The sequence below is a fragment of the Trichosurus vulpecula genome, chromosome 5, assembly GCF_011100635.1.
Source record: "Trichosurus vulpecula isolate mTriVul1 chromosome 5, mTriVul1.pri, whole genome shotgun sequence".
NCBI classification, from domain to species: domain Eukaryota; kingdom Metazoa; phylum Chordata; class Mammalia; order Diprotodontia; family Phalangeridae; genus Trichosurus; species Trichosurus vulpecula.
In genome coordinates this window covers 243019311-243032287 of record NC_050577.1, presented here as the reverse complement: position 1 = coordinate 243032287, position 12977 = coordinate 243019311, and the positions used below count along the sequence as shown (strand labels likewise).

Genomic DNA, 12977 nt, shown 5'->3' with positions numbered 1-12977 from the left:
GAAAGATTGGTATAAAACAAAATTGGCTGGGTAGATTGGAGCCATCTTGTAGAGAGCTATGAATTCCTGGTTAAAGAGTCTGCACTTTATGCTCTTCATAATGGGGAACACTGACAATTTTTTTAATGCAGTAATACGGTCAGAGGCATGGGTTAGGGAGATTAAGCTGAAAGTCATATGTAGTATGGGTTAGGGTCAGGCAGGGGAAGATAGAGAGATCAGAGCAATGAAGTGAAAACTCTAATTGGAAAGTTGGGCAGTCAGTCAATTAGCATTTATTAAGCACCTACTATGTGTCAGGTACTGTGCTAAGCACTAGAGATACAAAGAACCAGGAGTACAAAGAATGACAGAAACAGTCCTTGACCTCAGGAGCTCACATTCTAATGGGAAGCAAAACAACAAACAAATATATACACATAAGCTGTATGCAGGATAAATAGGAAATAATCACCAGAGGGAAGGCACTAGAATTAAAAGGGATCAGGAATGGCTTTCTTTGGAAGGTAGGATTTAAGCTGGGACTGGAAGGAAGTCAGTACTATTTTATTCAATGAATAGCCTACCTAACAGTCACCTATAAATATATGATCCTATGATATGTCATACTGGGATGTCCATCCACCTTGGTGTTCTGTCTCTGACATCAGTCAGCATGAGGGGTGGTTCTGGAAGAAGAGAGTGGTTCTCATGCATTCAATCTCAGAAGCTTAGTAATTTATCTCCCAATCATTTAGAGCCTCTCTCCCCATGGAAGCCATCTTGTTGATATATTACCTATGAATTCTGGAAAGCCTTTTGGGGAAAATATATTGATTTTTACCTTCTTCTGACTGTTAGGAGGGCTGTGATCAGAAACATAGGTGTAAATACTTCCCAAGCTGATTTCTTCCCTGAATTATGGATGTGAAGGTGAAGGGACCTATTAGAGATATAAGATGCCTTTAAGATTGTGATTTTATAAGATGTAAAATGAATAGAGGCATTAAAGATGTTTGTTCCTCAGGACCCCAGCCCAGTGCTTGGTCCATAATAGACATTTAATAAACACTTATTGGTTGAAATAATTGGATAGATAGAAAGATAGATAGGTAGTTGGATGGATGGATGGATGAATGAAAAACAAGCTAACTACAAGATAAATTGGAGATAATCTCAGAGGGAAGGCACAAAAGTTAAAGAAGACTAAGAAAGTCTTCTTTCAGAAGGTAAGATTTAACTGAGACTTCAAAGAAGCCAGAGAAGCCAGAAGGTGGAGTTGAGAAGGTAGAGTTCCAAGCATGGGGTACAAACAGTGAAAATGCCAAGAGCCAGGTGATGGGATATCTTGTCCAAGCAGTAGCAAGGAGGTCAGTGTCACTGGATGACTGAGTACATGCAGGGAGATAAGGTCTAAGAAGACTGCAAAGTTAGGAAGGGGCCAGTTTATGAGGAACTTTGAAAGCCAAGCAGAGGATTTTATTTTTGATCCCAGGGGTGACAGGGAGCCCCTGGAGTTGACTGAATAGAGAGGTGACATGGTGAGACTTGAACTTTAGAAAGATCAATTTGGCAGCTGATTAGAAGATGGACTGCAGTGGGGAGAGACTTGAGGCAGGAAGACCAACAAGAAGTCTCTTGTAATAGTACAGGTGTGAGATGATGATTATTTTTTCAGGGTGGTGCTAGTATCAGAAGAGAGAAGGGGTATATGGAAAGATGTTACAAAGGCAGAAATGACAGGTCTGACAACTGATTAGATATGGGGTGGAGCAGGGAATGACGACAGTAAAGAATAAAGGATGACAGATTTCCTGGGTGACTGGAAGACTAGTGGGACCCTCAACAGTGATAGGGAAGTTAGAGGGAAAAAGAGAGCAATTTCAATTTTGGACATTTTATGCTTAAAATTTCCATGAGATGTCCAGTTTAAGATGGCCAAAAAGCAATTAGAGATGCAATTTTGAAGGTAAAGAGAGAGATCAGGACTGAATAAATAGATCTGAGAACCATTGGCAAGGAGATGATAATTGAATCCATGAGAGCTGATGAAATCACCAAGTGAAATACTAGAGACAGAGAAGAGAAGAGAGCCCAGGATAGAGCCTTTTGGGTCAACCCCAGTGAGTGGACAAGATCAGGATAAAGATTTAGCAAAGGATATTGAGAAGGGTAGGAGGAGAAGTAGAACAAAACATTTTAACAAAAACCTAGAAAAAAGGGAGGATTAACAAGAGAGAGATCAACAGAGGTGAAGGACTATGTGTGAGAAACATTTCATATACTCTCAGATCTACTGACTGTGTTGATCAGTTGTGCTAAATTGCCTTTATGTATGTTTGTTTGTTTCTGCAGCTAGGTGGCATAATAAATAGAATGTGGGATATGTAGTTAGGAAGACCTCAGTTCAAATTCAGCCTCAGACACTTACTAGCTGTGGGACCCCAGACAAGTCACTAATCCTCTCTGTGCTTTGGTTTCCCCATCTGTAAAATGGAGATAATAGCACCCTCCTCACAGATTTGTGTAATGTGAAGCAGGATGAGACTTTTTTTTTTTACTGTTTTCTCTTTTAGAATGCTAAAGTAATCAAATGCCTTTGATTAAGTCTTGCTAGGTGCTAAGCCCTAGGCTCACATCCTTTTGCTGATTAGGTTTGAAGCCTTCAGGCCCTAAGAAGGGTATATAAACTCAGAGGTTAGCATTTTGTTTGGGACTCTCACTCACTGGAAGAGTGTACTGTGATTTGACCAGATGAGACTCTGAGTAGCCATTGTTAAGAGCCCCCACCCCCCACCCCGGCTTTGGAAAAACCCAGATGTTGGTGCTTCCTTGGTAACTATGCATATTGTGATTTGGTTAGACAGAAATGTTGATCTGCTTATATTGTCTCTGTTTGTAATTTCTGTTTGTATTTGCTCTGAAGTTCAGATCTGGCTTTTTCCCCCTGAACTAAGTGAACAGTATATGTATGTTTGATTAAAGTGAGATTGTTAACCCCTTAAAGTTGCTTTCCTTAGAAAAGCAGATCAAAGAACCTGCGCTGGCAGCTCTCCTGTGTGCTGGTGTTATTGGCCTTACACCCCCACAGCAGCTGCAAGCCACATTGTTGTTACAATTTGGGGGAAACAAATGAGATAATAATGGTAAAGCACTTTGCAAACCTTAAAGCACTACATAAATGCTAGTTGTTACAATTGTTATCTTATTGTCATTATTATTTGTTACAAGAGATAACTCTTTGGTTAAGGAAGGGGAAAGAATATGTCTATAAATGAAAATGGCATAAAATTTCAGTAACTTTCCACCTTATTTTATTGACTTATCTAGGTCCAGTTGAAATTTCTCAGGGTAATATAAGCCTCTTGAAGCAGCCATGGTTTGGGTTTTGTATTGTATTCCTAGAGCACCCAGATAGCACTGTCTTATACAAAGTTGGAGTTTAATAAATGTTTGTTTAATTTAATGCAATTATGATTATGTGCAATAAACTGTATGAGAGTGGTGTGGTACAGAAGGGAAAACACTGGAAATGAGAAGGCTTGGGTCTTGGCTCCATTGATTATTGCCTAGGACAGGAAGTGACTTTGGGTAAAACATTTTCCCTCTTATGCCTCTCAGAATCATCATCAATAAAAGAAAGAAATTAGATTAGTTGATATCTAAGGTTACTCCAGTCCTAAATCTGGTTGTCTTAGATATGAGGTGATAATATGGCATTGTTTCTGGCCCAAAAGAGCTTATAATGCAACAGGAGCAGATGAGTCCAGGACATACTTTAACATAATCCAAACTGTCATATGATAAGTGCAGAGGACGGGGAAATCTGAATAGTGATGTACTTCCAAGCATTTTCTCTGGCTGTCCCACATATCTACAATGCTCTCCATCTTTATCTCAGCATCCTGGCTTCCCTTCATGTTCCAACCAAAATGGCACCTTCTACAAGAAGCAGGGATTTCTCAATCCCTCTTAATTCTAGTGCCTTCCCTCTAGTGATTATTTCCTGTTTATCTTCTATAACCACTGTTTGTATAAATTTGTTTGCATATTGTCTCCCCCAGGGGATCGTGAATTCTTCTTTGATGGTAAGGACTGTCATTTGCCTTTCTTTGTATCCCCAATGCTTAACACAGTGCCTGGCAAAAAGTAGCCTCTTAATAATGTTTATCAACTAACTAATTAACTGACTAGGGGCAACTAAATGGCACAGTAGATAGAAAGGAAGACTCATTTTCCTGAGTTCAAATATGGCTTCACATGACCCTGGGCAAGTCAATTAACCCTGTTTGCCTCAGTTTCCTCATCTGTAAAATGAGTTGGAGGAGGAAATGGCAAATTACTCCAGTATCTTTGCAAGAAAACCCTAAAAGATGTCACAAAGAATCTGTCATGACAAAAATCTGAACAACAACTTAGACTCAAGAAAACCTGGATTTAGATTTTATTTAAAAAACTTGCTAGACTTGTGATGCTGGGCTAGTTATGGAATATTCCAATATCAGTCTTCTCATCTAGATCTAACAATAAATCTCCCTTTTGGCCTTGGGAGAGAGAAAGGGAAGGAGCTGGAAGACATGATCTCTCCCTCTAAGAAACCTCCTCATCTCCAGGCTCTTGTTCTCAGACTCTCTGGAGAAGGTGAAGCTCTTTTTCTTACATTCCCTGGCTTTTTTGCATCCTCACCATTTAAACTCAGGGGAGTCACTTAAAGATTAAGTTTGGCGCTCTTTTAGGGTCTTCCCAAAAGAGAGAAGAAAGTTATTCAATGTTCCACATAGATCAGGGATAGGGAAATTATGTATTTGTTATACACAAAAGAAAAGCTAAAAACACAAAAAAATTCAAAATGGCTCCCTGATAAAGACTTAAACATGAAACATTTACCAATAACTGCCATTTTGGGGGCAGCTAAGTGGTACAGGATAGAGCACTGTGGTTGGAGTCAGAAAAGTGTGAGTTCAAATCCAACCACACCACAGATACTTCCCAGCTGTGTGACCCTGGGTAAGTCACTTAAATTCTGTATGCCTCAGTTTCCTTAACAATGTTATTATGAGGAATATTTATAAAGCACTTAGTACAATGGCTGGCACATGGTGGATGCTATAGAAATTCTAATTATCATTATATTCTCCTGTGAGATTATTTAAATATTAATATACAGGACATTTAGTGGGACTGTTGAATAGGTGAATTATCTTTACTTTAATTGGGCACTATCCAAATAATTCCTTCAAGGTCTGTAACTTCTGGCAAATCAAGGATTTTTTCATGCTCTTGTTAATAGCCATCTCCTCCATGTAGAAGCATTTTCAGCATCTCTATCTGGTCACCTATGGTCCAAGAATGAAATGCAAGGCAGAAGAGGCAGCATGAATCCAGGCTCACCTTTCTAAGCAACACAAACTCTAGTTGTCATGTTCCATTGCCACTGACACTAGGGTGGGGAAAAGGAAAGACAAATCCTCTCCTTCCATCACAGGAAATCACATAGTGTTCCATGACATACACTCCAGAGAAACCATAAAAAAGAAGCAAGAGTGGCAGTTGTCTCTCCCTTTAAAGCATTCTGAGTGGGAGGCTTTTCCTGACTCAGTGACCAATACTCTTGATGCATCGCCCAGACCACGGCCAAATTCCTTAGAACAGAGTCCCACCTGATATCCCCAGAAATGGTCCAGGGCCCCGAAAGGTCATGTCGACAGGGCATTCAGTTGATGACTCCCATTTATATGTAAAGAAGCCATAATAGCCACTTGCTAGACCTGTCAGAGAAATGCTGGAATTTTCCACATCGATATCACATAGCCCTTTGGTCTGCCTCCCTTGGCCTTTAGCTCCTGATTACTGTGCCGTGAAAGATGGCTCCTGGCCCTTCCCAAGTATATTGGGAAAGAAGCTGTGGGAATTACTTCACATAAAAGAAGCCATAATGAAGCCAGGTTCAGTGTAGCATTTACCTCACAGGATTGTTGTGAGAATTAAATGAGATAGTATATTTAGACTGCACCACAAACCTTAAAACAGTATATAATGATCTATGATGGAATAACAAAATGCTATCATATCAAATGAGGGAGACATGGCTTCCATAGGAGTACGTATATAAGTGGCATAGTGAATACAACAATGGATTTTGTGTAGAGAAGATCTGAGTTTGAATCCTACCTCAAACACCCATTAGCTGTGTGACCTTGGACAAGTTACTTAACCTCCCCCCCCCCACCCCATCATCTGTCAAATGTGGATAATAATAGCATCTACCTCATAAAGATATTGTATAGAGTAAATGAGATAATACATGGAAATTGCTTTGCAAACATTAATGCATGATATTAGTGTGAATACTGTGATAATGAGGATGATGATAGTCCAAAAATCACTGAAAAATCAGCACAGAAAAGTTTACTCAGCAACACTGTATAGTGAAAAGAGAACTGATTCTGAGTCAAAGGATCCAGGTTCAAATCCTAGCTCTGACCTTTATAATTTATGTGACCTTCAATAAGTCATTAAACATCCCTGGGTCTCAGTTTCCTCATCTGCAAAATGAAAGGGTTGGGCTAGATTCCACTGCAGTTGCTTCCAGCTTTAGATTTATGATAGCAATAATAACAGTCATAGTGTTTACCATACAGGGCTATTATGAGGATTAGATAAGATATTTCGAGGATGTTGCAAACCTGGGCCTTGGTTTCCTCATCTGTAAAATGAGAGGGTTGGGGTTAATAGCTTCTGAGGTTCCTTCCAGTTCTACATTCATGATAAGATATTCATATAGCTTTCCACAGGGTGCTTGGCACATGCACTGTACCTCACTTAGAATTCACAAGGGACTGGGAATGAAAATGTAATAAATACAAAATGTTGAAGACAGAAGGTTAACTTGCTGATGAGCCATAGTTTAACAGTTCTAGTCATCTCCATATAAAAGATGTGCAAAACATCTTGTCTCCCATCATCCCCTGCTAATCTATCATTTTAATGGCTGCTGAGAAGCTGCAACATCACAGCCGTGTCTCATCAATATTCAGGATTGATTGGTGTTAAGAACCTCGATCCACAAGGGCTCCTGGGCAGCTCAGCAATGTGGCTTACCAGAGCCCTCCCCTGCCCCCATCATGTGTGGCAGCACCCCTTGGCTCCTGAGCAGAGTAGGATTTATAGCCAGCCGTTCTCCATACAGCATTGGTCTGAAGAGCTGTTCCTTGGGGCCGACAGTAGTCCTGAGCCTTAATTCTTTTCACGGTGCTGGGATTAATTCCAGCTGGCATCTCCTGGGTCCTGGGGACTGGTGCCCCATGCAGCTTCAGAAGCCAGAGTATTCTGGGGCATTGCCAGAACTGCTAAGCTTCACTCCAATGAAGCAAAGTCTCCAGAGGAACTTGCTAGACCTGTCAGAGAAATGCTGGAATTTTCCACATCAATATCACATAACCCTTTGGTCTGCCCCCCCCCCCCCCCCCCGTGGTCCTTAGCTCCTGATTACTCTGCCATGAAAGACGGATCCTGGCTCTTCCCAAGTACATTGGGAAGGGAGCTATGGGAATTACTTCAAGTAAAGACAGGAAGGCTTAACTGCTTTTCTTTGTGATGAAGGGCTAACAGGCGCAGTCAGCTGTACCTGAAAATGCCTGATACAAAAACAAAAGTCATCAATATAACCTTTAAAATAATGAAAAACAAAAGACATAGTATTGTGTTATGGCTAGAGAGTTGGTCATAAAGTTGGGAAGACTTAGGTACAAATCCCAGCTCTAGCACACTGGGTGATTCTAGAAAAGTCCCCCAACTTCTCAATGTTCTAGGCAACTCTCTAGAATGCTAAGTTGGAGTGAAGGTACCAATCTACTTTGGTAGACTGAGTTTTCTCATCTGGGAGTTCCTGATGCCAGTGATTTCACAGGTCCTGGCCTTATCCTAATAAATACTAATGAAAGAACTGTAACCTGTTTTGCAATGTGATTTATCCAACTGAAATGATACAAAAACCTTTCTACTATCTTTATTTTTCCCCTTTGGCATCACTTGTGAGTAGGCATCCTCCAACCGTAAACAAAATTCATCAATGGGAGATGGTTTTTTTAGTATGTCCTTTCTTAGAAATTAAAGACAGAAGGGATCTAGGAAATCAACTAGGTCAACTCCTCAACTTAAAGAAATTCAAAGGATCTATATGATCTAGTCAAGTTCAGATGAGCCTAGTAAGTAGTAGACCCAGGACTGTAAATTAGATTGTCTGGTTCCAAAATCGAGGACAATTTCCACATCTTTCTTTTCAATACTGCCATACCCACTTTGATACATTTCCTAAACACACAAGCATCCTCATTATATCTCCCAGGTGCCCAGAGTCCTCTTATTTTAATTCTCCTACTGGTTCTGCCATTCTTCTCCACCTCTCTTCCCAAGATTTACCTGTCTTGCATCTGTTCTTGAAGGCCCATCACTCTGATATCCAAGACCATCTCCCACAATCCCCTGGGTTAAGATAACCACTAGGGCTGTGTAAAGGTTATGAAAGTGAACATGAAAAAGAGTAAATACAAATAAACAAAAACTTAAGGTCAGGCCATATTTTGGGTTTCTCTGGAATGCCAAAGATCCAAGAGTAGAGGGAGAGAAGCAAAGATTCAATCTAGGAAGGTCATTTTGGATGAGAAGTCACTCTAGGGGTCATTGTCCAACTGCCTGGCTGCCTTCTTTCATCTGCTCTCTTACAGGTGTACACCAGGGCTCATTCTCCATCATCTACCTCCTTTCACATGTAGACTTCACATGTAGACTAGGTGCTAGGAGGCCTATACTGGCCACATTACATTGAAGAAACCATAGGAATGGTAAGGAATTTTATTTAGGCAGATAAATGGACAATATTTCTTACGCACCTAATATGTTTCACTGTATTCTGTTCAATCACAGTACCCAAGAGTGTATTGATGATGTTGATCACCATGAATGCTAAGAAGGTCAAGAATTCTAGCAGGTCAATGAGACAGGCATGTTCAGTTATGAGTCTTTAGGAAGCTCATTAAATCACACAACTTATGAGTGGAAAGAAATGATTGGCTCAGGTTCAAATCTATGGCATCTGTGACCCTGTGTCACAGCCTGTACCTCTGTCATAGAGGTGACAGATGCAATGCTTCCACCACCACCACCAGCACTCCATCCTATAGGAGAAGTACATTTCAGAAAAGCCAGCTGTTGACCACTTACTAGGGTGAGGATAACAATGATCCGGTATATAGGCTCCCCTTACTTCTCCAAGAATGATTTCAAATGTTCCCCCCAAGGAGATGAGCTGTTTTTCTTCTCTCACCCTGAAGACAGATCTTGAATGTCATTCTCCATTCTACTACTGAAGTGCTCCTGTTATTTTGATCATCCCTGGTTTTCTTGGAGCTTACCTATCATTACATCAATCGGTTTCTGTATTTTCATGACTGTCTAATTGCTTGATCCTTTCCTTGGTTTTGGTCATCTGGTTGACCAAACTTAAACTTCATTTCCTTCTCTTCCTCAAAGTCAATGATGGTTAGTGGGGTACAGGGGAAATAGTTCTAATTCTGGAGTCAGAGTCCCTGGGTTCGAATTTCATCTCTGTGACCTTAGGGAGTCACTTGACTTCCCTGGGCTTCACTTTCCTCATCCATAAACTAATGGAGTAGACTAGATGGTCCCTACAGTACTTTCCAGCTTTAGAGCTATAATTTTGTCATCCTAGTCTCATTATTATCATGAGGATTTCTCTCATTCTTCTCTTCACTAATAATGCTATTATCATTAAATATCTCTTGAAATTCATCATTTTCTTGCCCTTGTTTATGGCCACTCATTCTTGGAGAGGCATTCACCAGGTCTGCTAGGAAACCAAGGCTGTCAGTGTCTTTTGTTTCATATTCTATGATCACTTCTCATCAATCACTGATAGCATCAGCAGCTGCATCTGTAGCCTCTTTGCTTCCTTTTCCGCATCTGGAGACTCTGGCCTGTCCCACAGAACCTTTTCTTTCTTATGTATTTTAGTGGTAGATTAATGTGTTGGTTCCAGATGAATTTCTTTTCCCATCTATCCTTATCTTTTGTCTTATTTGCTTCTAGATCAGGAGTGTTAACTGGTTCTCCCCAAAATAAGTAATGATTCCCAGCCACAGTGAAAATAAACTTCTAGAAATTTCTGATGTCTTTGAAAAGTTGGGATTTTGTTTTGTTTTGGATTGGATTCTTTATTTTTTTTAATCAATGGTTTTCAAGTTTCAGTAACCCAGGGCTATTGAAGTAGTTTAGCATCTAAGGGGACATATAAGTACACTCAGACAAGTCCATGATATTCTTCCACATATAATTAAAAACTCATCAGTTTAGAACTGGGTGGGATCTTAGTGGCCATCAAGTTCAATTCCCTTATTTCAGAGGTGAAGAAACTCAATCACAGAGGTCAAGTGACTTGTTCAGGATCAATCACATAGCTATTAAGTATCTAAGGCAGAATATGAATTCAGGTCTTCCTGACCCCAAGTCCAACAATTTACCTACTCTGCCATCTAGCTGCTTCAAATTCAATAATTAGTCTATCTTTAGGCTAACATTTATAGACTTTGCTGCCATTCTCACTATGGATATATATTTTGTGGGCAGACATAATATAAATTCACTCATCAGCTCACAGGTGGCAGCATCATTGTTCTTGCTCAATTCTTCTCATCTCTATTTGCACAAATATCTGTAAATACTTATATCTTGTTAACTGATGGGCCAGGTGCCCTGCTATTACTAGCTTTTTTTTAATCTGCTGGCCTCTCAGACTGGGTGACCCAGGTATGGTAAGTCTTTGCCCAGTCAATAGCCAGGCTCCCCTTCTTATTCAAGCAGAATTTTTTCCCCACACTTTATAAAGATGTGACTAGGTGTAAACTCATCTTTATTCTTCATTACTATAAATAATGTTTTTTAATTCTGTTGTTTATTCATTATTTTCACTGATTATATGAACTGATCAGAAAAGAGGGAACCATAGATATATAGATAGATAGATAGATATGTACATATATACACACATGTACACACATAAAGAAAATAATGCAAGATAAAGAAATGTATTATAGATATTTATTATAAAATATTATGTAGTGTTGTTATGTATATTATATAATATCAAATTATATTGTAATATATACTACATATATGTGGTATAATTCCTTGTCTTACATTATTTTTGGTTGTCTTACCTATTATTTGACATCTGGTGTTATGAACCCCTTTAGAAAAATAGCTCCAATTCATTTTCAAATCAGATCTTCACAATTACTAGTCTATTTGTAGCTATTCGCAACATTCCTCGTTTGGTACAAATAATTTCCTTAAAATGGTTGACAGGGAGTTAATTAAATTCTCCTTTTCTACATAAGAAAACTTATTTAATCACTCTGTGTACTATGCTCAGGCACACATATTTATTGCTTTTTTATTATTTATGAAGTGATTTATAATAAGCCAATATTCACTCCAATATTTCTGATTTTTTTGTTTAAAACAGAATGTAGGGTTAGAATAATTCAAATATTGTTCACCATCATAAAGAAAAAAAAAAGATCTTCCCATTTCCCTTTGAATTCTCCTATGAAACAATAGTTAATTGATATGGAAATATTTAAAAATATTTTTCTATCATTAAGGCTGACAAATTAAAATGAATGACTTTGATCCAACAGCTCATTTGTAAAACATAGAGTAAAATTAACTGTTCAGTTTCTCGAATCTACTGTGATCTTTGGTTAAACTTTTATATAGAGAACAAAAAGGAAAAAGCAGTATCCTAAGTGACTATCAATCTCCAATTCAGCAGTAGAGATTAGAACATATGACTCTAGAGTTTCCAATTTGCCAATCCATTGTAAATTTACCCTGTGTCCCAAATGGGTGACTGGCATCATTCTGTCAATGCCAATGACACCAGTCATGTTCGCTTGATGGGAAATCAGTGACTAGTCAAAGTATTGAGAAGGATGGTGTAATGAGACGGACAGAGCAGTCTAGTGAGATTCTAGACAACAATAATCCATCCCTTCTGCAAGGTGGATGCAATTGCCCCCTGTTTCATAAGGATTCTGTGAAAATAGGAGGTAATCCTTGCTGTGGAGCCTTTAAGCTGATAGGACAAGAATTGCAAATGCTAATAGGATCATAGATTTAGAGACAGAGGGAAACTTTAACATCATCTATTTCAATGCTCTCGTTTTACAGATGAGGAAATAGAGGCTTGGAGAAGTTAAGTGACTTACTTGCCCAAAAGCACAAGGTAGTAAGTAAGAGAACTGGGAACTGAAGCCAGGTCCTCTAATAGCTCATATAGCACTTTTTCCACTCTTCTAAATTGCTTCCCATGCATCTGATAATCTGGAGCAAACTCATTAAGGGCAGGGAATGTTATTTGTGAAAAGGGAATGATGATTAACCTTATAATAGAATTCATAAAATTCTTTAAGGTTTGCAAAGTAATTTACATACATTATCTCATTTGATCCTCACAACAACACTGGGAGGTAGGTGCTATTATTATTCCCATTTTAAAGATGAGGTAACTGAGGTTTAAGGAAAGTAAACTTGCTCAGGACCATAGAACTATAAAGTAATTAAGGCAGGATTCAAACTCAGATCTTCTTGATTCCAAGTCCAACACTCTATCCACCATATCACCTAATTGCCCAAAGGCCATTGCATCTCTAGTGTCTATCACAACTCCTTCAACGTGGCAGGTAAGTGAAAATGTATGTTTTGTTTACTTTAATTGAAATAATTGTACAGACTCCTTACATCAAGCACTCCCTTCTAGTAGGAAAGGGTTACCTGCACACTAAGATTAAGCATCAAAGCAGTACTTTATTATCAAGGAATGGGTGCGTGCGTGCGTGTGTGTGTTTGTGTCTGTGTCTGTGTCTGTGTCTGTGTCTGAGTCTGTGTGTAATACACTAAACACCAGGTAAGATTTATAC

The 12977-nt window shown here is 39.1% G+C and overlaps 1 protein-coding gene across 1 annotated transcript in view; it reads right to left on the bottom strand.

Annotated features, from left to right (window-relative positions):
* The window catches only part of KCNC2 (potassium voltage-gated channel subfamily C member 2), a 162597-nt gene extending 150652 nt beyond the window's left edge, over nucleotides 1-11945 (bottom strand). The window contains exon 1 of the mRNA XM_036760728.1: nucleotides 11889-11945. Coding sequence (XP_036616623.1) covers nucleotides 11889-11945 — 57 coding nt within the window. The remainder of the gene's footprint in view (nucleotides 1-11888) is intronic.
* Between the last annotated feature and the right edge of the window lie 1032 nt (nucleotides 11946-12977).